We start from the raw sequence: 25,877 nt of genomic DNA on the forward strand, positions 1-25,877 counted from the left end.
TGGTAAGATGTATATTTCTTTATTACTCACAGCACAAAACATTTTTTGTTGAAAATGAGAATATTTTAGAAAAAAACAAAATGTCATAAGCACAAAAAGTCTTACAAATTTTTATTGAGAGCTTCTTATGTGCTTGATTTTGTAGAAGGTATGAAAGCTAAAAACCAAGAATCCCCCAAAAGGCAAACATTGTTCTTTCTCAAGGTACAGTCTACGTAGTGGAGTTTTAAAGCTAATTATCACTGAATACTTACTATGAACTATAAGCCTCTCTAAGTACTTTACATGTATTAATTCATTTAATCCTAACAGTAACCCCTTGTGGTAGATTCTGTTTTTATCTTCATTTTACAGATGAGAAAACTGAGCCACAGAGAGTTTACCATATAGTTATACAGCTAGTCGGTGCAACCCACAAAGTGTGGTTCTAAAGCCTATTTCTTGACCACCATAATAAAGATTCATACAAAAATTATATTTATTATTAAAATAAGGCAGTAAATTCCAAGGGCTAATAAGAGACATAATAGATAAATGCAATGGGTGTCTGAAGGACAAAGAAATTACTGTGAAAGCAATAGTTAAGGAAGGATTTGTGGAAGATGTTAAGAATTGAATTGGCCCTTAAAGATGGGTTAGATGGACAGAGAAATAAGAAGTTGAAAAGGAGGTTTGATAAGTGGGAAACTATATGAACCAGGAATACATGTGTGAGAAACCAAATTTCCTAGATAAAAATCTAAGAAAATATTACCAGCCAAATGAATTAAACTGATAGTTAAATATTTAGTTCCTGTATCCCACTTTACAACTACTCTAACTGCATAATATTTAACTGAAAGTTCTCTTTGTAGGTTAAAACAAATATGCAACAAAAAAATATTTCCAATTAGACAAAAAAGGAAGATGAATATATTTACAACCTAGTCCCATTTGGAGCCCAAACGAATGATCTCATTTAACCCTCATAAAAGTCTATGAATCAGACAATATTATTCACATTTTATGGAGGCAGAAGTTGGGGCACAGAGAATTTAAGTTACTTGCCAGAGGTCAATGAGTAGGTGGCAGAGCCATAATTTGAACCAAAGCAGTTGAACTCTGAGCCCATACTCTTATTCCTATAAGGAAGACACCATATGACCCTTAAATACAAAAACAAAAAACCCCGAAGAGTTTCACTATCCTTGTACTTGCTTACCTTGAAGACCTGCATATTTAAGAGATGACCAGTTTGGTATGTTATAACACCCTCCACCATCTTCTTGTTCTTCTGATTCACATCGGTAAAGTACCTGATTTAGCTCAGCCAAAGTTAATTTAGAGGCAATACTAAAAGTTGGAAAATAAAGAAAACTGGTTAAACATACTGAAATTTCACTTGCTCTCAATAAAAATAAAGAAAATCTGAATCATAACAAAAAATGTTTTAGCAATGTATGTTTTAGGAACTCAGCATTATACTATACATTGTACACAATATACATTTATAAATAATAATTAGAGGATAAACATGCTAAAAACTCAATTAGAAGTAACATTTCTCCCAAGCCAAAGAAAAAATCAAGTGCTAAATTTTATTAATTAGAAGTATACTGGAAAAATCTTTTGGTTGCTATATCCTTTATCTTATAAATTTGTTTTTAATCTTTCTAGTTCAGACTTAGTTTTTCCTCTTCTTTATATTCTCCTATGTGGGGCAATAAGAACTTTTTATGCTAATTATCTTAAACTCAAAATAATTATCAAAGGACCAATAAAAGTATAATCAAAAGTCACAGTTAACGACCTTAGAAATCATGTGTTACTCTACTGCTACATTCCTCTCCTCTTCTCCTTTCAGCTCCTAAGGTTGCATTACCCTTCAGCTTGGTTGTTTAAGAAACCAGATTTTCTTAGATAAAGACGTTTCTTGATAATGAGCAGAAGGAAGTGTTTAACTATCATCGCCTTGGTTTCCCTTTGTCCAGTTAGCAGTGAGATTGTGTAAATGACTACACCTGAATGCAACTGAAACCCTACTTTCTTTCCTTGCACTTCTAACTACTCAGTTATATAATTTCATTTTATATAACTGAATACACATCCTCTGAGCTTAGAAAACTGTCAGCTGTGCTTTGTTCCCTCGGTCTTTGTTAGCCTCCCTCCTCCCAGCTGGGACTGACCCTTCCTCGGCAATTTGTGAATCAAGAGTGAGTCAAATCTATCAGTAGCCTCAGTACCAAGTCCATTCTAGTGCAGTATTTTTCAAGATGTAGTCAGTGAACTCCTTGCATAAGAATCACCTGCAAAGCATATTAAAGTGTAGATTTCTTGATCTTGTCCCAAAATAATCTAAGTAGCTCTGATGAGGAATGTGCATTTTATAAACCTTCCATAGAAACACAAAACTGCTTCATCACAGATTTTTCTTTAGAATGTAACTACTAAGTATGGTTTGAATTAAGAGTTAATACCCTTATTAATAAAAGCTCTTAAAAAACAACAAAAACAATTGAACGGAACAGAAAAATGAGCTAATATGTAAAATGACATATCACCAAATAAATACAAATGGCTGATGAACAAAAAAATTAGCTTAAAATTTAAAATAAATTGAGATATCATTTTAAAGTATTCTATATTTACCAATTTGACTAATAGCTAACACTTACTGATCACTCACTCTGTGTCAAACACTATTCTGTGAGTCACTATAATTATATCTCTTAGGTAACTTGCCCAAGGTCTTATGTCTTACAGCTAAGAGTCTGAAATTAGACTCAAACCCTAGCAGTCTAGTCGCATCCTCTATGCTGTTAAACATTACAATAATATATACTCAGTATTAGTAAGGATGTGCGATACTAGACTCTTTTACATAGAGCTGAAAATATTAATTAATATAATCTTTCTGGAGCAGATTTGGCAGTATTAAAAGCCTCATATATACAGACAGTCTAACTCAGAAATTCCAACCCTGGAAATTATCCTAGTACTCATGATATCAAACATATATTGAGTATTCGTTATGTGCCATGAATTGTGTTAAGTGCTTTATATGCATTATCCTTTTTAATCCTTACAAAATCTAAGAGGTAGGAACTATTATAAGCCCCATTTTCCGGATGAGGAAACTGAGATGAAGAAAGTCTAAATAATTTGTTCAAGATCATACTGACAGTGGTGAAGCTGGAGTTAAACCCAGCCTTAAATTTCAAAACCCATACTCTTTAGTACTATATGGTACCACCTAGCAAGGGCTAATCTGATTAGTAAAGGAATAACTAAGGATTTATGCAAAGATGAATGTACAAAGACATACATAATAGGGAATAATTGGGAGCAATTCAGCTGTCCAAAAAATGTAGACTGATGAAATAAATTATGGTATAGCCATATATTAGAATAATGCATTGACATTAAATAAATGAAGTGGTAAGAAGTATGATGTATGCAACTTAGTCTCAAATAGTTCAGAAAAACTGTGTGTATATGTGTACAGAGATGTGTATATAGATAGATATGTATAGCATATATATGTATACATGTTTATCTATCTATCTATCTGGGAGTGTATGAGTGAGAGCGCATGCTTGCATACACAGGCACAAGCCACAGGACAAAATGTTAACACTAAGTGATGAAAATACTCCTGGTCCTTAGACCATCCTTTAAGCAACAAGGATATACAGGACTCTTAAAACTGCTTAAATCAGGCTTGCGGTAACTTATCAGTTATTAAAGTGCAAATCACCATAAAATAAGGCATACTTACGAAGCAAAAGGAATTTTTAATATAGGATCTGTGTTGTCAACAGCAAGACTCCCAGATTTAAAATGAGGACTGAACTGTGTCAGATGATTTCGAAGAATTCCAACAGCAGCTTGTGCATGTGGATCAAGACTAACTCTGAAAACATTAATTAAAATATGGTTAATTTTTAGGAGTAATTTATTCAAAATTAACAGGATATGTAAAACACTTTAAATATAAGTAAAGTTAATAGTTTGAACTCTAATTAACATACCTGAATATAATAACACTTCCAGGAGACAAATTTTCAAACTCTATTTCTTGAATATATTCATTGGGTCCTTTTGTGGTAATTCCAGCTTGTTTAACAATTTTACTTTCATTAAGCTTGAAAAAAATTATATAAAACTGTTCAATAAATAATTCTAATGTCCTTAAAATGTTAAACACAGTAGTGGGATGAGAGTCCCAAATACCTGAATATGTTCTCTAATTTCTACTGTGATATTTGGCATTCCATTGATTGAATTAGCATCCTTCCTATAAGGTTCTGTATTTCTCTCAACAGTTCTAGCTTCAAGAACTACTTCTTCAATTTTGCCTAGGAATATATAAAAACTTTAGCAAAATTTCATATTAAACCATCTGAAATTAAGAATTGGTAAAGAGGTTTTAAATCACTTAACTTAAAGCTGAATATGAAATATCAGTTAATTTAAAAAAAAAACAGTCTGAAAGTAGATAATTCTACCCAAGATGCAACTTTTACACAATGCTTTAAAAAAAAAAATCACAACTTAATTAACAAAGCTTTATTTGAAAAGAGATCTCATCAAGTAATAATGGCTTAGCTCTGGGGAACAATATACAACCTTCCTAATACTGAGTGGAGAGAAAGTAGATCACTTGAAAGGCTTACATTTAAAAAATGGAATATTTCAAAGACAGAAAAAATAGGGAAAAATTTAAAACACCCAGATCTCTTTACCTCACTTAAGAAAACATTCCAAATCCAACTGATGTCCCTGTGTACCCTTTCTCTCCCTTCAGAGGCAACCACTACCTGAAGGTTGGGGTTCATTGATCCTGTGAATTTTTGCTACATATGTATGTTTCCCTAAGCAATATATACTATTCTCCATATGTCCAAGTTTATTTAAGTGGATTCAAGTTATATATACATTTCTGCAACTTCCTTTCTATTGGACAACACTGTATTTTTTAGGTTTGTTCAGCTAATATAAATTAGCTCTACCTCATTTATTTCAAATGCCAAATAGTATTCCACTGTATGAATATACCAAAATGCATTCATTTTATTAACATTGTTATTGTTTTTCTCTACTATAAATAATGTTACAATAAATATTTCTGTGCATATTTCCTAATGGAAATGCAGAAGAGTTTCTCAGATATATACCTGGGAATAGAACTGCTGGACCAAAGGATATATAAAACTGCAACATTATTATTTAAATTATTTAAATAATTTGAACCATTAATCTGACAACGAAAGACTTTTTGATCCAGAAATCTACTTCTGGAAGTATATACTAAGAAAATTGTTCAAAAGAAAAAGAATTATTCCTAGTGTATATTCAAATCTTAAAGAACACTGCTAAACATACCCCAAAATATTAAAAATGGAATACTAACATAATAAAATATGAAATATTTAACATAATGAAAATCACAATTTTGTGGACTGATAAAGTGGAAAATGTTTTAAGGATGATCACTGACCAAAAAAAAAAAAAAACCCCTGAGAAACTACTGTATACACTGAGTGCAGCCATGTAAAACTATATATGTATATTAGCAACAACCAAATAAGATTACTGAATATAAACATGTGACTAGTCAAAAAAAGTAATAAACATTTAACTCTGAAACTATTCAAGTTGATAATTTCTAAAAATGGGAGTTATGAATATTTAGCAACTAGCAACCAATATAGAATATGATGATTTTTATGAGAATCTTCATTCACTCAATTAATCAACAGACTTGGACAGCTGCTGTATGCACAGGAGCATGTTATGCCATAATATATTATATATAATAATAAGGAAGGAAATGAAATACACATGTCTAGAAAAAAATCAAGCAATACTAAGGATATATCTCAAGGATGTATTTTATAACTAAGTGTCAGAGTGATATAGAGAGAATATAATTACTTTATGTTCAGAGGAGAGAGAGTTCACTGAATACTTAGAGAAAGATTCTCAAAGGAGGTGAAACTTTAGTCCTTGAAAGATGTAAAGAATTCATAAATAAGTGTAAGTAAGACTACTTGGGGAACAGTGAAAATATCTATTTGGTTGAAATAGTGGAGTGACACAGGGCCAGGAAGGTAGGTGAGGATGGATTATAAAGAGCCTTAAATATTAAACTATTTTCCATTTTGGTTTATATATGTAAATATGTATATACACATACATAAAAACACTTGGACACACATATGAATATATGTATATACATACATACAAACACATGAACATACATATATATTTTCCTGGGTATAGAAGAAATACATGTTCATTTTATACAAATTAGGAGATAAGGGAATGTATTAGGATGAAAACGAAATCACTTCACAACTCAAAAAATGTTAACATTTGAGAGTATTTTCAGGTTTTGTTCCATGTAGTAAAAATATAAGCTTTCAAAAATTTCTAATGCTTTTTCTCAACTACATCTACACTTGCACTGTGTTACAATATATACGATATGTAACAATTTAATAATATTTATTATTATTATTATTAACAATTTAACAATATAATCACAATAACACTTTTTAGATCCCATTACCAGGGATGCACATTTGAGGCACTTCCTTGCTGTAAAACGAAGTCTTGGGATTCCTGAAAGCAGTTCTAGACACAGATACAACTGATTGATGGATACTAGGTGAGTGTCTTGTTACTGCCACTATGTCTTCATCAACTTGATCCACATACACCTGAGAAACAAAGAGAAAACACATTAGTGCTCAAATTGGGAAGACTCTAAAATTGAACCTTAAGAAACCTAGAAAATTTAGTTTCTTGCCTGAATAAAACCCTTGGCTCCAAGCTCTTGGTGAAGTTTATTGATGGCACACCTGGCTGCAATGATGCCACTTTGGAAATTAACTTCACCGAAATTGGATGGTGATGCTGCAGGATTCCACTTAGTGTAAAACCGTTCTTCAGAAACTACTGAAATCTGAACAAAATTAAAACTTAGCCACGTGTACGTTTTAATTACAATGAGAACTTTTGGTAAAAATGATCAAAGTTTTTTGCCTTGTAGATTTTAAAAAACAACACATAAACAAACCTGATGAGGCACTATTTCATCATAGCCCTTAGTACTTCCACTAGCACAACACGCCATAGAAACAATCGTGGAACTCGGGAGAGCATCATATGCTGACCTATGCTAGAAAACAATAAAAAAACAAAAACAAACAAAAAAAACCCCAAAAGTTTATTTTCTTTCAAATGCAAAGTGCCATCCTATAGCATAATGAAGTAACAGGATAAGTGCATAAATACATTCGATAAGATAACAAATAACAAAACGCTCAAAAACCTTTGTATCACAATCACTAAGGCACTATTTTGAAGTTTTGTGGATATTACTACCACTAAATAGCAGGGAACTAAATATCAAAACATTTAGCAAAATCAGTAAATACAAGAAACACGTTAGATGCTTACCACAATAGGACACTCATTATCATGGGTAACATCCATAAACAGGGCATGTGCAATAGCTGGCATTAAAGGCCTCAAACAGGGCTGAACGAAGGATCCAACAGGTTCTCCTCCATATCGGTAAACTAATCTGCCCTCTTCATGACTGTCATATGCACTCATTGCCTCTGCAAGGCATTACAGAATATTTTAACAATCTTCATTATCAATGTCCAAGAAGAGATTAGATTTCGTATCATGACTGATTTTCAAAAAAAGACCACATAAATATTATAAAAAATAAAACAGCTTTAAACATTTAAACAAATGTCCATTAGTTTAAATGACAAAAAAGTCTTCTCTGTAACTTAACCAGAGAAATGGTTCATGCAGGTAAAAGGGAACATATATTGTTTATCAGGATGTTGGTTATATAAAATCTATGAAGAAAAATCTAAAGATTATATCACATAGGCAGGTAGGAGATGAAAAACAGATTTGTATACTTTCAACAACCAAAAAAATGGTTTTGTTCATGAATCATCAGTTCACTCCACTGCTCTTTCAAGTTAAAATGAGATATTTTACCCCAAAGTGGAAATTTTTACTGATGAAAACAGACTAAGTTATACTAGGAAATTCTGAGTAGAATATTTAAAAGAACAGTAACTATGTTGAACATTATTAAATCCTGTATATAAAGCTATTAAATGCCTTTTAATCTACTTAAACAAAAACTAAAGCTTTAGATGGGAAAAACACTTTCAATAAGCCTACCTCTTATTAAGGAACTAATGCCCAGCCTAGTAACAAAGATATTGTCCAGGTCTTCACTTCCTGTGAACAGTTCAGCTACTACATATAAATTGGGTTGCAATTTCCTAGCAGCATCCAACATGTACTGCAAAAGGCACAGTTACAAATGTAACAGAAAGAGAAAAGCAAGATGGTGCAGGGGAAGGAGAGGAGGCAAGATTAGGCATGGATTTGACAAAGGAAAATATCATGTAGCAAGACAAAATGGAAATCCAAGAAGAATTTCCAAATAAAGTAATTGTGCATATGTAAGAAAACATAAAATAGACCAATACATACAGGAAACAAGAGAATTTATAAAGACAATATAACAGTTAAAAAGGAAGATTAGATTTTGCAGATATGGGGACACAAGGGGGAGGAAAAAAGAAAGAAGAAAAATGTTAGTGTCACATTAAAAAAATGTAAACCATAACACTGCAGTTCTGCTAGGATTTCCCCCCGTTTTATGTTTGTTTTTAATACCTCTAATCACACCATTAATTTCCAGGCACTTGACTAAGCTATTCATGATAAATTCCCTACTGGTGAATCATTTAGCTATTGCAAAGATTAGGTCTGACCAGACTGAAGCCAGTTTTTCCTACAGATGATAATAAACTTTTTTTTTTTGGCCATGCTTTGCAGCTTGCAGTATCTTAGTTCCCTGACCGGGGACTGAACTGGGGCCATTGCAGTGAAAGCACTGAGTCCTAACTACTGGACCACCAGGGAATTCCCCAAAACTCTTTTTTTTTTCTTTTTTCCCCCAAAACTCTTAATCAGAAATCAGATCAGTTCCAAAAAGTTTTTTTTTAACATAACATTTACACAAAGACTAATAAAATACTTGAAATTCTATCAAGTAAGATCCTAGAGGATTATGTAACTTAAAATTAAGCAAATTAAATTTTAATATTCTAACTTTTGCCATAATGTTATAACAATCTTAAAAGTGTATTTTTTTTGATGTTGCTATAAAGGCACACACAAAAAATCCTCTGCCATTTTTTGAAGCTAAAAAACGTCTACCACCTTAACTAATGTTCATTAAATTCTTCCAAATCAAATCAATTTTTCATCACAGGACTTGAAACATATACATTATAATACTGCTTTAAAAGTATAGAAATAGATGTTTTTCAGATAAGCACACATTTCCAAAGAACACTAACTTGTGACTAGAAAACTATCAAAGATCTTATAAAGAGAATGAAAATTTGAAGTGTTTACAAAGCTGCAAAATGTAAAAGATAATGCTGTAAGTGTTGGCATTGCTTAAGTTACTGTAAAAAACCCAAAGAGGAATAGAAAACTTTTATGTTTACATTTACATTTTTATAAACAATTAATAAAAATTGAATCAATGAGGCTAAGATAGTTTCAATATGCTGTAATGTTAGGGTTTAAATAATCATTATAATATGAAAAGCTATTCAACTTCACAGTGGCTACTAATGTATTGAAAGCAACCTAAAAATAACAAGAATAAGACAAATTAATATTTATATATTAAAATATTAAGATTAATTCTGTTAAAATATTAATATTAAAATATGAATATTTTAATATATATATACAGCAATATGGTTGTGTGTGTATTATCAGAGACAATATAATGTACTTCCCTAACTTAAAATAAAAATATTAACTCAAACATTTTATAGCCCAGTACTCCATAACAGCTGCATCAAAAAATTGTCAGAACTATGCAAATTATGCAAGTGTTAAATACTACCACCAAATCAATGTTGGTATCCAACTAGCAAAAGAAAACATATATTTGTATACTCTATTTAAGGAAAGCTAGGAGAGAATACTGAATTTCTTTTCTTAATGTAGATGAATTGTTTTTCTGTACCTCGGCTACATGAAGAGGTGTTGAGTGACAGTTATCAAGACGGACTCCCTGGAAATAAGTCGCAGTTATTTCAGTGTATTTTTTCATGTGTGCCCAGAGATAAGGACAGTCCTCTGGTTTTTTCCCATAGCGTAATTTAACACTGTCTCCCCAGCAAATAAGTTCTCTCCTTAGATAAACATCTGAACCTGTTAAGAAAGGAGCTTGCTTTCAATGGTTTGAGAAACAAAATGAAAACATTTACTTCAAGGAAAAACTTGTTTTTAAAACACATTTACTATTTCTAACACAAACCATATATAGGTTAAAATTACATCTAAAATAGCATGGGATAAAATTTTTTAAAGTTAATAGTAATTTGGATCTCATATCTATTTTGCTAAAATTGTACCTTATTGTCTCTTCTAAAAATGTGTGCTTAATGGCAAAAATTTAAGTTACTTCTTGAAGGAAAACAATAATAGTAGGCCTTTAAAGCTATAGTTCTACCAAAAACATTTAAAGCTCCATCTCCACCTTGCTACCAATTTTTGGCAATAGGTTACATTAAATCCACGGTGTAGAGCAGAATATCTTTTTTCATTTAGAATGGTTAGAAAGGAGAGGGCAGAGATACTTAAATCCAAAGCTACACTCTTTTTTTTTTTAAAAATGAGATTTCTGAATTAAATTTAATGTCATTAAAACAGGCTTCTAATTCTAAAATGTTAAAAAATAAATATATTGATAGGTCCCCTGCAAAATTCTTCCTGGCAATGAAATAGCTGTAGAAAAATAAGATGCTAGTATTAAGTGAGAGGGAATCTAAAAACAACTGGTTTCTAGTTTAACTGCCATTCAAATACCTTAAATACTCCACTGGCTAATGAGTGAAAATATCTCTTATAGTAAATAGTTGTAATAATAGAGGTTTCAAATGTCTTTTAAAAACGCAATAAATTGTTGTCCAAATAAACTCTTAGGCAGAACCACAATATAAAATAGATATATAAAAGCTATTCTGTTTGAGGAGATAAGGGGTAGAAAGGGAAAGGAGGGAAAAGAAGAAGGTGAATCCCATCCTGTCAATCCCTTCTCTTCTCTCTCAAACTGTATGCACCTCTGGCATCTGTAATGAAATAGTTTTAAAAACACTAGCATAGTGGGGGGAAAATCAATAAACAATTTATATTTTGAGCTTGCCGTGAACTTTTATTTCCCTATCCATAGAGAAGTTAACAAAAATGATATACCTGGTTCAGCAAAGTTTCGAAGGGGATCATCTCCCATTACCCATCCATTATGCGCCATCAGAAAACAAGCTTTATTTGGGACATGAATCATAGATTCTTCTGTGGAGAGGGGCATTTCTTCAAAAGGGAAAGTAAAATATCTAGGGAGATACAATCAAGTATGAAATCCATACAGAGAAACTCCTTGGAGAGAATGTGAATTAGCACTATTAAAATTAAACTTCTTCCCTAGTGAACAGAATAGAAAAGATTAGTTTGACACCATTTATGGGAAATAAACTGCAATATAGGTAAAAAAATCGTCAGTAGACATTCTGAGTAAACCTAGTAGGATTTGAGAAATTGAGTTAGTATTATAGCATATCTGATTAACATTCTAAATAATAACTTTAAAAATCTCATAAAATTACTAAGAAAATCACTGAGGTACTGACATTATTTTGCAAAGGTTTTTATTACACTTCAGTTGCCTAATCTATGTTGTACATTACTTAAAGTATAAGGAACTAAATGCTTGCTTAATTTGATTAACGTTGAATTTATTAGTAAGTATGCAGTCCTCCAGAAACATGAATGTAAATGATTATAAATTGGTTCATAATAATGATAGTTTCTCTAACTAAAGATGTGCCTAACAAAATTAATTAATATTAAGCTTAGTTACCAGATCAAAACTTCTATTTCAATTTAAGAAATGTACTGAGTCACACATTAAAGGAAACATTTAGGTTAATTTGAAGAGTTTAATACAATTTTCAATTTTTAACCTTTAATGAGAAGAAAACAAAAATGGAATACCTGGTAACCAAAGGATGTTTTCTAGTGACAGGTCCTAGTTTAGGACCATGGCCAGCCAGTCGTTCATAAAACACATTTCCCAAAAGGCAATTAACTGCCTAGAAAACATGAAATTATATTACATCAACGACAACAACAAGAAACAGTATTAACACTCAAAGAAAAACAGCAGTTCAAAAGAAGTAGGTAAAACCTGTTCCTGATGATAGTTCACGAGTTGATGCTTCTCTGAATTTAATTCCTCAATTCTCTTCTGGAACCAACTGCAGCATTCGTTAATTGCGGCTGGCCCATTACTTGAAACAGATAAAGCAATACAAACATTATTTAATGGTTTTACAAATTCTACATTTAAAAATTTTCTAATAATGGTCATAGAAACTTTAAATATATTCATCAGGATCTTAATTACGGCTGAAGAAGTTTTCCAACTGTATACATTTTTACATTTATGTATAGGAACATGGACCAGCACACAGACAAGAGGGGAAATGTCATGTGTTTGAAGTAGTAGAATTATGGTGAATTACTTTTTTTCATTTTATATTCAGGCTTTTAACAATAGCATGAAAATAATACTATCCATAAAGGTTTACACGTAATAGTACTCTTTAATATGTAGTAAAATATAAAACATACTCATGTGGTATGAAAGTTGCTAGTGCAACGTTCATATCTACAGTACAGCCAAGTCGTCTGTATTCAGGATCCTGAATAATCTTAAGGTGTTGTTTTGGATCAGGCTTTGTTGTTTTCCTATTTTCTGAAAGAAAGAAAATATTATATCTTAAATGCAGATATGCATAAGGAGATTATAACTGTTACTGATTTCAAATTTTTAGTTTATAGTTTTTTCTTGGAAAATAAAACATATGTTTATTTCATAAGCATCCTTCCTACCTCCCTGTCCATCCTCCTGCACACCATCTAACACACACACACACACACACACACACACGGAAGGACAGACAGAGAGAGAGAGAGAGAGAGAGAGAGAGAGAGAGAGACTGACTGAGGAAAAAAAACCAAAAACACTATAAAAGAAAAACACAGCAATTCCTACCAGTTCAATCTCAGTCCCATCTTTCTACCTCAGTTGGCATTCAGTTATTCTATATATTCTTTAGGGCATTAAGGATGTTGATGGTACAAATTTTCTTCACAGGTGCTACCAAATACATTAACATTAGGACTTTTTTTTCCTCAAAGATTGCTTTCTATTCTAAAAAGTAAGTCATATTAACAACCTAACTTTCTCTGAAAGAAGCACACAGGTTTGTTTTTATACTGTTTTCCTTTTCATCAACAAGCATATTCTTACATAATAATAAAAAATGAAAAAAGTAAATAAACCTTTTGTGGGGGGAATTTTCACTCTTCTTCTGGAACTTGTTCCTAATAAATCAGGTATTGGTACAGGATTGCCTCCACTGGGTTTGATTTTATATTAATTAATACCTGGCTTACTCTAAAAAGATTTTGCAAGGGCTTATAAAGGCCCAAACAAACTAAGATAAAAATTAAATAGATTTTAATATGTATTTTCTGAGGTTAATCCAGATGAGTAACATACATGAAAAATTCCAGAAGTGTTTAAAAAAGAGAAAAAGCTACACAATCAGTGTACATTATAAAAGTCTTTAGTACTGGTAGACTAAAAGATCACTGGAATAGCACAGCTAACAGGTCCATGTGTATTTAGTGTATGATTATACATTATGAAGTATCATGGTGGTACCCCAATCAGTATAAAAGGATGGATTATCAACTCAATATCATTTTTAAAAATAAGAATAAAGTTAAATATCTTCTTTATATAAATTCCAAGTATACTAAATATTTAAAAGTAAAATATAAATAAGATTATCAGAAGAAAACATAGATTGCTGTTTGAAGGTCTAGGCACAATGTGAAATCAGAAGCCATAAAAGAAAAGATCAAAAAATTTGGTTACACTGGGGGAAAAACCACCATAAACAAGAGTTAAAAGATCAACAGCATACTAGGAGGATATATTTGAGGCCACTATAATAAGGAGTCACAAAGAATAATAAGTCAATATGAAAAAGACAAACAACCCAGTAGAAAAATAGGGAAAGAACATTAATAGGGAATTAATGGAAGAACTATAAATGGCTAATTAACATGTGAAAAGATATTTCACTAATAGGCAAAGAAATGTAAATTAAAATAATGAATATTTTCCCTTATTGACAAAGATTATAAAGATTAATGGTATCTAACATTGGTGATGGTATAGTTAGTGATAATGTAAACTGGTACAACTTGTGTTGAAAAGCAATTTGACAATATCTATCATAAATTTATCATGAAATCTGTATACCCTTTGACCCATGAATTCTATGTCTAACAATTTGTCCTACAGATTTACTCACATAGCAAGTAAAGATAACATGTACAAGGATATATTTTCTATAGTACTGCTTATAAGAATATAAATTCTCCTAGGGCAAGGGTTTGCTACTATGTTCACCATTGAATCCCCACGCCTGGAAGAGTGCCTTTCACATAACAGTTGATTCAATAAATACGTATTGAATGAATGAGAAATGAACTGCAAATAGTCTATCTAAAAGGCTAAAGAAATTCAAGTACTTTAAAACAGTGTATTCTATCTAGAGGTTAAAAGAAATAATTAGCTGTAATAAGATCATGCTGTCAACTAAAATAACAAGTTGTTAAACAATCCATATGCTATAGTTTTATTTGTGTGTGTATAAAATAGATATAAATATAAAACTTACAAATATAATTTATATATATATAATTAGATAAAATTGGAATTTCTTTCAAAAAGAGTCTGAAAAGAAACACAAGAAACTATTAATTGATAGTTCCTTCTAGTAAGTAGGTTTTGGGGGAGAGGAACACACACATTCCATTTATTATATTTTTGCACATTACTGCAAATAAATAATACAGCTTATAAACATCAGAGGGAAGGGGAGATGGAGGCTCTTCAGTAAAATAAAACATGAAGGAAAGTTAATATAAAAAATTCACGTATTAAGATGTTACACAATTGTGAAAGTTGAGAGAGTAAATCTGACCCTAGGCTTCCTGGGCCTCAGGTCATACTGATTTCTACTTTGAAGGCAGTATTTCTGGGCCCTACGCAAGCTCTAGTTTCTGGATGAGGAAGAGGATTTCTAGCCATCAAAGATCCTTGCTGTTAGGCTGTCCTATACTAATTGAAGATACATTCTTTATAATTTTTCTAATTTGCCTCCGAAAAACCCTAATTTCCCTTTCAGCATGTTTTTTTCTATCCTACTTTGTCAGGGAGATCTGTTTCTTTATCTTTGCTACTGGCTAGTACCTGAGTCAGTCTCACTAGTGGTTAGGTAGCCTTAATGGTAGGCGCCATCAGCTAGAAGCCCCTCTACCTCAGTTAAGATTCCTATGTTAGCCAACAGAGGACATACATCTCTCAGTTTCAAAGACTGTTTTGAGTCTTTGGCAGCTGAAATACTCTGCTCTACTTACCTGCCATTCATGCATTTAACAAATACATATTGAGCTCTACAGTATTCTGAGCATTGTGCTAAGGAATCAGTGTAAGAAACAGTCCCCGAGGGAAATATGTATTATGACATGCCCTTTAGATATCTCTGCTAACTCTAAGATAGCTTCCAGAATCATAGTTTTAGAGCATCAAAAACAATACAAATATCACATAATAATAACAGATTTAATAATGTGTTAACCAAGAGAAGAGTTATCGCTTCAAGAGCAATACTAGATTTCTTAAAATCGATAGAAACATTCTAGTGTATATCCTGTACCTTGTGTAAGAAGTCCTCTAAATTGCTCAACTGCTTTGTCAACATCTACTTGGAAAAATTCCCAGAGATGGATCTTTGGGAAAATATCCTCCCAAATTATTTTTCGAATGCACTGAAAAATATCAATAGTTAAAATATACACATTTAAAATCTTTTTATTAAACATTATTTAGCATATTAAAAGACAGGTTCTAAATGATTTTCAACCACACATTTACTTTACACTTTAGAAATTCTGCTATTGTTTTAGTGTGGTATTCCTCTATACATACTGACATTCATTTGATGATCATTTTCAATCAAAGCAGCTACTCCTCTTTCTTTGTATTTCCCTTCTGCAACGTCGCAGGATAAATGCCAAAGTGCTCTGTCTAAGACCCAGGCAGGTTTTAAATGTGGGGAATTCACAAGGTTATATGCACTTTCTGGATGTTCCTGGAGCCATTTACTTTTAGTAGCTTAAAGAAAAAGGAAACATAAAGGAATATCATGTAATTAAACTGAAGTTAAGTTTAAAGGTAAAATAAAATATCAACATCTATCACTCATTTTCTTATATATTAGATATCAATATTTTATAACGATATTGTAGTATGAAAACAATTTTTTGGTTGTGGTATCCTATCATCTATTTCACCATATATTTTTCTTTTCTGTTGTAAGAGTTTTTAATTGATAGTAAATAGGATCAACACATTTATTAATGCCATTGTATAAATTGTTTACTATTGCAGTGGGAGTTAAGAAGGGTCTTGTCCTTGGCCTCTTTTTTTTTTTTTTTTTTTGCGGTACGCGGGCCTCTCACTGTTGTGGCCTCTCCCATTGCAGAGCACAGGCTACAGATGCGCAGACCCAGCGGCCATGGCTCACGGGCCCAGCCGCTCTGCAGCATGTGGGATCTTCCTGGACCGGGGCACGAACCCATGTCCCCTGCATCGGCAGGTGGACTCTCAAACACTGTGCCACCAGGGAAGCCCCCTTGGCCTCTTTTGATGCTCCTTGGGTGAACTATATTTTGGAATGCTCCTTCTAAACCTAAAGGACATCTTTTCCTTTAAGGCAGACTGGACTTTTGCCCTGACTTCAAGTTCTCTGGCCTCATTAAAGCAGAAAGTTACCTGTATCTTCAATTCTGGTTTGGGCTTTGCAGTGTCTGGCTGTTAGGTTCTAGGGCAGAAGAGCCCCCTGACATTTACTTTCCCCAGGAGCTTCTCCTTTTTACTTCTGGTCTCCTGAGTGACAGGGCCCTCCTTCGGCCCCACCTAAGCTCTAGGTTCTCTCTCTTACCTAACCTTAGAATGCAAAATGTCATTTATATCTTTTTCTCCTACATATCATGTATTCCTGTGGGTTTTTTTTTCTTTTGAGTGGGAGAGGGAGGCGAGATTCCTTCCTCTAGATCCTTAAATATGCTTGTATCTCCCCAAAGCTAAGAATACAAACACACAACTTATCTAAATGCAGTTATTTCTCTAAGTTCTGCAGGGTCTATTAGTATCGAGACCAAACATCTTGAAAATCCAACCTGTATCTACTGCTTCCACTTTCTCCCCACACTCTCATTCCTTCTCCCACTACAGTCTGCTTCTACAGCCAGCGCTCCACCGAGATTACTCCAGCCTCCTAATCATGAAATTTGGTGTTACTTTCTCATTTTCATCACTTTCAAGCTCTACATTTGTCATTACTGATTAGTCCTTCCGTGATTTACAAAAGACCTCTTCCTTGATTTTCAAAAGGTGTCGTTATCTTGGTTGCCTTAAATTTTTGCTTCTCTCTTTTGTGCCCTCTCTTTTCCTTCTCATCTCCCCTAAGCCCTGGAGGGAGGTTTGCTACATTTTAGTCCTTCTCTTTCCTCACACCCACTCTTCTCAGTACATCTCTCAAACTGGCCCAGACTCCAGCTGAGGCCCAGGCACATCTACCCAAGCATGTGATGATAGCACTGCCTGGGGACAGCACATTAACTCAAAATCCATTCATAGGTCCACATACATCTACACTGAAAGTGTCATATATCCCAGGCACTGTTCTGGGAGCTAGATATTCTGTAGCAAATAAGGGAGCAAGGTTCAGGTGCTCACGGAGCCTTCATTCTAGAAAGGGTTTTTTTGTTTGCTTTTGTTTTTAATTTTGCTTAGACAATCCTGATGGAAGAAAACTCAGTTCTCTCATAGGCAGCCTCTTTGTATAGCTAATCTTGAAAGGTTAATAAGATATATTGTTTCGATAAAACTGATACAAGTGAGGCTGAGAAACTGCTAAAAAAAATATACTCAAATAACAAGGGTATAGCTTGTATCTTATTACCCATTTGTAGCAGTAAGTTCAGAATCAGGAGTTTTGCAAGGTATTTCAAGTGTTTACAACATTGGAGGTAATTTGTTTTAATTTATTAATAAACAAATAAAAGCTAGACACATTTTGCTTCATCTTTAAAATGGACTAATGCCCTGTAAATTCATGCTCAGGAGTGGTTAATGTATATGAAAGTAGTAACAATTATTCAATACCTACCATATGCCAGGAACTGTTAAGTGCATTAATTTATTAACCCTCATGCCCTTCCAAATGATATAGGACATACTATTATGTTCATTTGACAGATGAGAGCCTGAGATAGGTACCTCAGCAAAAGTCACACAGCCAGAAAAAGAACTGGGCAAGTCTCTTCAGAATCTGCAGTCTAACCATTTTGCTCTATGGCTGAGATGAATGTGGTCATGCCTTGTTCACTCAGCTGAGAACCATTACAATCCTTACAGAGTTTTAAAATCATTATTATTTTTAGTTTCACGTATATGATAAATCATTTAGTAAGTCATTGATTTACTTAGTATTTATTTAATAGACAAAATACATAAGAAGCAGAGATGTTGTAATAAAAGTTAAATTGATAATTCTCCAAATTTGAATCAAGATAGTTTTCCCAAGATTTATCATCATAGTCATTGAAATTCAAGATTATATAAGAGAAAAATGTCATGATAATTATATCCAATTTGGATTTTCGTTTATTAAGAGTAAATACTAAGGCAACCCCAACTTTTTACATGGTAAAATCCTGAAGCTTTGTTTCTTATCTCAATTTTATGAAACAAAATCAAGTGTAAAATGAAAGAATTCTAAACATTAGGTAATAAAAGTATTTTTTCTCATTCTATATGAAAGAGGAGTTAAACTCCAAACTATGTCTTAATACATATTAAAATTAAAAATGAAAGATGGACTTCCAGAGTAGCACAGTAAAGAAAGACTCTGAAAATTGTCCTAAGGGCACCTGGCACATGGAGAAACATTTATTCAAGAAAACCTACTAATTCTTAGTAAGAATAGCAAGAGTCTGTGGCACTTGAACCACAATCTGCTCCCTTATCCCACCCGACGAACCACGTGTTATGGAAGCTCTACCCCAGTGCTCTACTCCAGGCAGGTGTGGCCAAGATGGGAGATGCCCTCTCCCCTTACCTCCCAGTCTGGGGTTAATTTCATTCTGGGAGAGGCAGGCACACCGAGTGAACAACGAAGTACACTCTGACCTAGGGTGACTTCTAGGAAGCCAACTTTAAAAAGAAATCCCATTCACCTCTGGCAGTCTGGAAGACCTTGTGTATGCCCGAGGCTGAGCCATCTCTGCAGCAGTCAGAGAGGGAACTCCTAAACTAACCAGTTCAGGTTTATCTTTTTCCATCCTTTTACTGTCAACCTACTTGTATCTTTGAATTTAAAGTGTGTGGCATGTAGACAGCATATAATTGGATCTTGTTTTATTTATTTATTTTTTAATTGACTCCGATAATCTCTGCCTTTCAAGACATTACTTTCAAGATTCCCTAAATCTTTGGCTTTCGAAATTTTTACTATGATGTGTCTGAGTGTAGCTCTCTTTTGTTTATGTTATCTGGAGGTCCCTGAGTTTTAGGATGTGTAAATTAATGTTGGAGGTTGGGAGGTTTTCAGCCATTATTTCTTCAAGTATTTTTTTCCATTCTTCCCTCTCCTTCTGGTGTTTCCATGTCCCACATTTCACTGAAACTCTGTTCATTTTTATCCTTTTTCTCTCTGTTCTTTAGATTGCATAGTCACTGTTCACTCAAACATGCTGCTGAACAGCTCTAGTGAAATTTCTCATTTTGGTTATTTACTTTTCAACTCCAGAATTCTCATTTGCTCTTTTTAAAAATTTCTATTTATGATATTCCCTCTTTGATGGGCTATCATCATAATATATTCTTTTACTGCTTTAATTTGGTTTCCTTCGATTCTTTAAATACATTTATAATACTTGCTTTAAAGTCTATTTCAAGTATGACATCTAGGACTTCTCAAAGGTGATTTCTGTTGCCTGTTTTTTTCTTGCATAAGGGCCACGCTTTGCTGTTTCTTTACATGTCTCAATTTTTTGTTGAGTATTGGTGATTTAGATAGTATGTTGTAGCAATTCTGGATACTGATCCCATCCCCTCCAGGTATTTTTGGTTGCTGGTTTGTGACTTGTCTGGACTATTTTAGGGAAGTCTATTTCCCCCACAGTGTGCAGACTCTGATGCTGCGACTCAGAGGGTGCAGCCTTGGCTATGGGTAGTCAGCCTGGGATGATGGTGGTTTTTAGCAGGGCTCTCTTAAGTGTCTTTTTCCCTGAAATCTGTTAAGCTGTCTGCTTCTGTTAGTATCACACTCAGCTATTTCTCTCCGGAGCTGTTACTCAGGCTGACTGTGCTATTATTTTTGATAATATTCTGGAGCATAAATTGCACTGCAATATGATCCAATTAAATTTGGGTCCCTTGGCATGGGTAGTCTTTGAGGCCTGTCTTTGAGGCTTGTTCTGACCCCAAGAAGGCTCTTGTTAGCTGTCTCTTTCCCTGGTTCTCTCTGTTAGACCAGTAGCTGGCCTATGGTTTAGCATGTTGCTCTCATGAAGATACCAGCCTCCTTTGGATTGTTTACCACCAAAGTCTCCATTGTTTTCAACAGTGCTCACAGGCTTGAACTTTCCCATGCTATGTACCAAAGAAAGTCAGTTCCATTCTTACTCTGTTCTTACTGCACATCTCTTCCCGGGGGGCAGAACACCTGTGTCACTGCTCCACCAGTGGTGGCAGGGGTAGGAGCCTCTGGTTTTCTTGGCTTTCCCCTCCAGGTGTGGAACCCCGACCCCACAAGCAAGCTGGAGCAAGGGTCCAGTATTCTTGACCTGCCATGCATGAAGTAGAACTTTCTCTCTCTGAGTGGGGGCTGGGCGGAGGAAGGCAGCCCCAGGCCTCTCATCTGCTCTTGCCTAGAATAGTTTCCGTAACATAGTGCTGAAAGGGGGGAATGAGAAACGCTGGAAGCCTGCCTCTTGCAACCACAGCCCTAGACTGGGAGCCAGGGAGAAAGGGGGCCTGGTGTCCTTGGCAGCACGTGCTAGGAACAGACCTATCATCACTCTGACTGGGGAAGGGTAGGGAGGGAGGAGCAGGTTGTGGTTCAAATGTCACAGACTCTCACTATTCTTTCTGAGGTTTAGTACATATTCTTGCATAAATGTCTCTCCACATGCTGAATGCCCTTAGGACAATTTTTGGAGACTTTAGTTTTTTAAAAATAATTTTCAACAGTTACAGCTGTTTTGCAAGGTAGAGGGTCTGTGAAGCCCTTAACAGTGCCATTCTGGAAGTTGACTTTCCCTGGATAGTAACTTTTTAATGAAAACCTATATCATAGAAAGGACATTATGATACTCAACACTTTCCATGCAAGGTGGAAGCAACATTCACTTCTTTTATATTACACAGAATCTCTCAAATGCTTTAGCAAATACAGTCTCTGACAGTCTGTGACTGTACTCCAAACCTTACACTCCCTTTGTCGCTTTAGTGACAGAACTCTCAAGGTTCAGCGACGGACATGGCTGACAAACAAAATACTACACTGCAAGCTCCTTTATAGCTAGGTGTGACAAGAGACAAAATCCCATCTGGTGCAATGTGAGCAGAAGGGATATATACACCAGATCATGCCCTTAAAAGACATTACTTCCCTTTCCTCATTGCCACTGGGTAGAGGTGATATAAGGAACTGGAGGGGCCATATGTGATTAAGAGATGGAAGCAAAGTGCTGGAGACAGCAGAGCAGCATGAGAGAAAGAACTTCGTTCCCTATCATGGGTTGGCTACCACACCAGTCTTGGAATGCCTACTTAATCTTTTATAAGAAATAAGTATAATTTAAATCTTAAGTCACTATATTTTTGTCTTTTTGTTACAGCTGCCTAAGCCATATCATAATTCATACGCTGCCATTATGTGGTTTGATAAATTTGATGTGAATAGTATTAAAGATGTCAAAGTAGTTATCAATAACGTCAAATTTTCAAGCAAAGAATACTGAATTCTTAGACATTAGGCAGTTTTCACTGTGGACCCTGATGCTTAGTTTCCAGGTGCATGCAGAAAAAACAAATTTTAGAATGTTCCTATTTCTTTGCCTAATTTTGATTGTTTATTATCATTAGAGATTATTATCTATATTGATGAACCAAATCTTTGAGCTTTTGAACATATTCATAGTTCCTATGGTTACTTGGAAAACAATTTTATGACACACACACCAGAGATTTTTGTTGTTGTTAAATGTTTTGTACCACATGGAATTCCTGTTGTTTACATAAGTAAGTCAGTGGTTTCCTGACTTTTCTACCTCATGGCAAACAGAAAAGAGCATCTGCAAGGTACACTGGGTTAAACTGAAAGCTGATCAGGGCCAGAGGCTTCTCCAGACCCAGTTACTCTGATAGCTGATGGAAGCAGTCATTTCCTGAGGATCAGCATCTGGAAACCTCTGATACATTTTTATAGATTTGTATACTGGTAAGAAATCCTGGGACCCAAAACAGGTTAACTTTAATAATATCTTTTAACATGTAAAAGATACAATTTTCAAATTTAAGTTCTAAGAATTTACCAATAATTTTCTCTTCAAATAACACCATTCAGTTTTTTCAAATATATGCTATAGTAACAGAGCTATGGCTATATAGATTCATTAGTTGGTCTGTAAAGTATTAATACTGTAAATTGAAATATGTGGTCTTTTCTATGATCACACTCCTGTTTTTATAATCATCACATGTAAAATACTTACATATTGATTATATCTTCAACTAACACTGTTTTCTTTGAAAGAAAAAAAGTGGTATTGTATAAAGTGATTTTTAAATTGAAGGACACCTAATCATCACTCGTGTTTTCAAATTTTATGTTATATAAAACAGCAAGGAATGAAATAATTAGAATATAATATTCTCATTAAAATTAATAGAAGTAGTTAATGAAGCTCATACCAGTATGATTGTAGACAACATCAGTAATACAAAGAATATTCCATTCTTTTTTCAATTTTTCCACTAGCTGTCCAACATCAGTCCAGGTGTACTTTTTATTAGGTCTTGAAAAATCAGGATTTAATTCTAACTGATCAGCAAGGGAATAGCATGACCTAGATAGTCCAAGAGTCTGCAATGGGGTAAAATGAATCATGTTGTAGCCTGCAACACAAGAAAAGAAACAAAGACCACTATAAGAAAAAACATACCTAAAACTAAGCAAAATGTAAGGTTAAACTTCCATAAGTAATTCTAAATGGCAAGGCAACCATGCTACCAGAGAAGGGGTTAAAGACTTGGGTTTAAATCCTAGCTGTACCACAAGTGACTTCAAGCAAGTTTACTTAAATCTTTCAGGATTATCAGTATCCTCATATGCAAGATAGGGATAATGAGATGATGTATTTGAAAAAAATCACACACAATGCCTAGTTACTATTAGGGGTTCAATTTATATTTCTTAAATTGATATATTTATATGTAGAAAATATATCCTATGCAAGTATATCAGTACATCTTTCTCCTTGTTTTTTTTTTTTTTTTTTTTTGCAGTACACGGGCCTCACTGTCGTGGCCTCTCCCGTTGCGGAGCACAGGCTCCGGACGCGCAGGCTCAGCGGCCATGGCTCACATGCCCAGCCACTCTACGGCACGTGGGATCCTCCCGGACCGGGGCACGAACCCGTGTTCCCTGCACCGGTAGGCGGACTCTCAACCACTGAGCCACCAGGAAAGCCCTTTCTCCTAGTTTTAATGTTCCATAGTACTTGTATTCTGTTTTAGTTATGTCAGTGAACTTCTCATTTCTTTCTTCACTCTATGTTCAAGTCGAAAGTAGAAAATTAACATTACCATTTACTTAAGAGTAAAATACACCTTAAGTTTCATTTTACTCTTGGTATGTATAGCAGCACATGACTTCCACATGGAAGACCACTAATCAAGGCTTGTTGAATTAAAATTATATATAATGATAATATATTTTAGTTATTTATTTTTGGCCGCATTGGGTCTTCATTGCTGTGTGAGGGCTTTCCCTAGTTGTGGCGAGCTGGGGCTACTCTTCATTGCAGTGCGAGGGATTCTCATTGCGGTGGCTTCTCTTGTTGAGGAGCACAGGCTCTAGGAGCGCAGGCTTCAGTAGTTGTGGCGCACGGGCTTAGTTGCTGCACAGCATGTGGCATCTTCCTGGACCAGGGCTCAAACCCGTGTCCCCTGCATTGGCAGGCGGATTCTTAACCACTGCGCCACCAGGGAAGTCCATGATAATGTATTTTCCAACACATTCTGGTAGCTTACTAATTTTTATACGTCAAAGTAAAGTCTTAGGAACAATAATAATCTTATTTTGTCATAGAGTTCCTTAATTTATTCAGTTGAACAACAAAATTTGCCATTTTTGTAGGTTAAAAATGGTCAAGTAACAACAATTTCATACAGTTCTATTTTTGTTACTAAATGTACTAAGGAATGAAATTAAAAGAATTAAAGCCTTTGACATCTGTATCACAGAAGATAGTTACATTTATTTTAAAGAAGAAGAAAAGAAAGAAAGCTGACATTACCTGATTCTTTTGCAACCCTAAGTCTGCTTTCCCATTCATCAAAGGGTCCCATACACTTGGCTAAAAATGTCTGGAGAGTAACACAGTCCAAGGGTAACACATGATTATCAGCACCAACACGTAAAATAGGGTCCACAACTATGTAACCTCCACCACTTTTCTCATTTCTAAGGAAAAAACAAAACAAAAACTTCTCAATTAATGATAGGAAAAATAATTCTCATCTAATAGTCTGACTCTCTAATTGGAAAGTAAATTGTCCCATTTAAAAATATATTTCTAGGCACATAAAATCATTTTAAAAGTTGCAATAAAAGCTTACAATTACTTCCTAGAAACTGAATGATCATATTCTATTTGCATCTCAGGAAAGCCCTGTAAAAATTGGACTGCCATGGTTCATATGGTAACTTTTTACAAGTTAGATAACTTCAAGTTATAGAATAAATTAACTTTTTTTCACATACAGAACGCCTGACTTACCCTTGAAGGAAGTAATATTGAAATGATCCAGCTTGTTGAAGATTAAGTTTACAGTATTTATCAGAATCATCTTCTCTTTCTGTTGGATTTTCCCATTCCAGGGAACGGAATTTTTCTCGATTAAATGCTTCTCCAGGAAATGGGTAATTTGTATACACAGTAACTGCTTTTCCCTGTAAAGTTGGGCCTAATCGGAACTGTAGTTCAAACCCTAAACAAAAAGCACATTTTAATAAACTCATTGCAGGACTTAAGTTACCACATTAAAAAGATGTTTTATTTAAAGTATTATACAACGATGATTTCTCAACTATGTTTAAAAGAACTCCAAACATTTAATGCTGCTCTGGAACCACTTTGCACTTCAATTTAGCTTAATTTTGTATTTTAACATACAGTAAACACCATAGAACTGTCTGCTCTGTACTGTCCCTCTCTTCTTCTCCTGGAAACTGATTCCTAGTCGCATGGCTACTTTGGGATATGCAAGTTCTTACATGATTCCATTCCCCACAATTACCTCTGTTCCACTTCCTGAACTGCTC

The 25,877-nt window shown here is 34.2% G+C and overlaps 1 protein-coding gene across 1 annotated transcript in view; it reads right to left on the reverse strand.

Annotated features, from left to right (window-relative positions):
* The window catches only part of AGL (amylo-alpha-1, 6-glucosidase, 4-alpha-glucanotransferase), a 79,108-nt gene that overhangs the window by 41,326 nt on the left and 11,905 nt on the right, over positions 1–25,877 (reverse strand). The window contains exons 3-21 of the mRNA XM_029229655.1: positions 25,333–25,543; positions 24,850–25,016; positions 23,243–23,446; positions 16,191–16,372; positions 15,915–16,026; positions 12,748–12,871; positions 12,302–12,404; positions 12,109–12,206; positions 11,311–11,450; positions 10,079–10,266; positions 8,200–8,323; positions 7,447–7,610; positions 7,064–7,165; positions 6,794–6,949; positions 6,554–6,704; positions 4,213–4,337; positions 4,011–4,123; positions 3,758–3,892; positions 1,202–1,332 (exon numbers count right to left, since the gene is read on the reverse strand). Coding sequence (XP_029085488.1) covers positions 1,202–1,332; positions 3,758–3,892; positions 4,011–4,123; positions 4,213–4,337; positions 6,554–6,704; positions 6,794–6,949; positions 7,064–7,165; positions 7,447–7,610; positions 8,200–8,323; positions 10,079–10,266; positions 11,311–11,450; positions 12,109–12,206; positions 12,302–12,404; positions 12,748–12,871; positions 15,915–16,026; positions 16,191–16,372; positions 23,243–23,446; positions 24,850–25,016; positions 25,333–25,543 — 2,730 coding nt within the window. The remainder of the gene's footprint in view (positions 1–1,201; positions 1,333–3,757; positions 3,893–4,010; positions 4,124–4,212; positions 4,338–6,553; positions 6,705–6,793; positions 6,950–7,063; positions 7,166–7,446; positions 7,611–8,199; positions 8,324–10,078; positions 10,267–11,310; positions 11,451–12,108; positions 12,207–12,301; positions 12,405–12,747; positions 12,872–15,914; positions 16,027–16,190; positions 16,373–23,242; positions 23,447–24,849; positions 25,017–25,332; positions 25,544–25,877) is intronic.

This window comes from Monodon monoceros, unplaced genomic scaffold, assembly GCF_005190385.1.
Source record: "Monodon monoceros isolate NGI ecotype Baffin Bay Population unplaced genomic scaffold, NGI_Narwhal_1 Super_Scaffold_18, whole genome shotgun sequence".
Lineage (NCBI taxonomy): Eukaryota > Metazoa > Chordata > Mammalia > Artiodactyla > Monodontidae > Monodon > Monodon monoceros.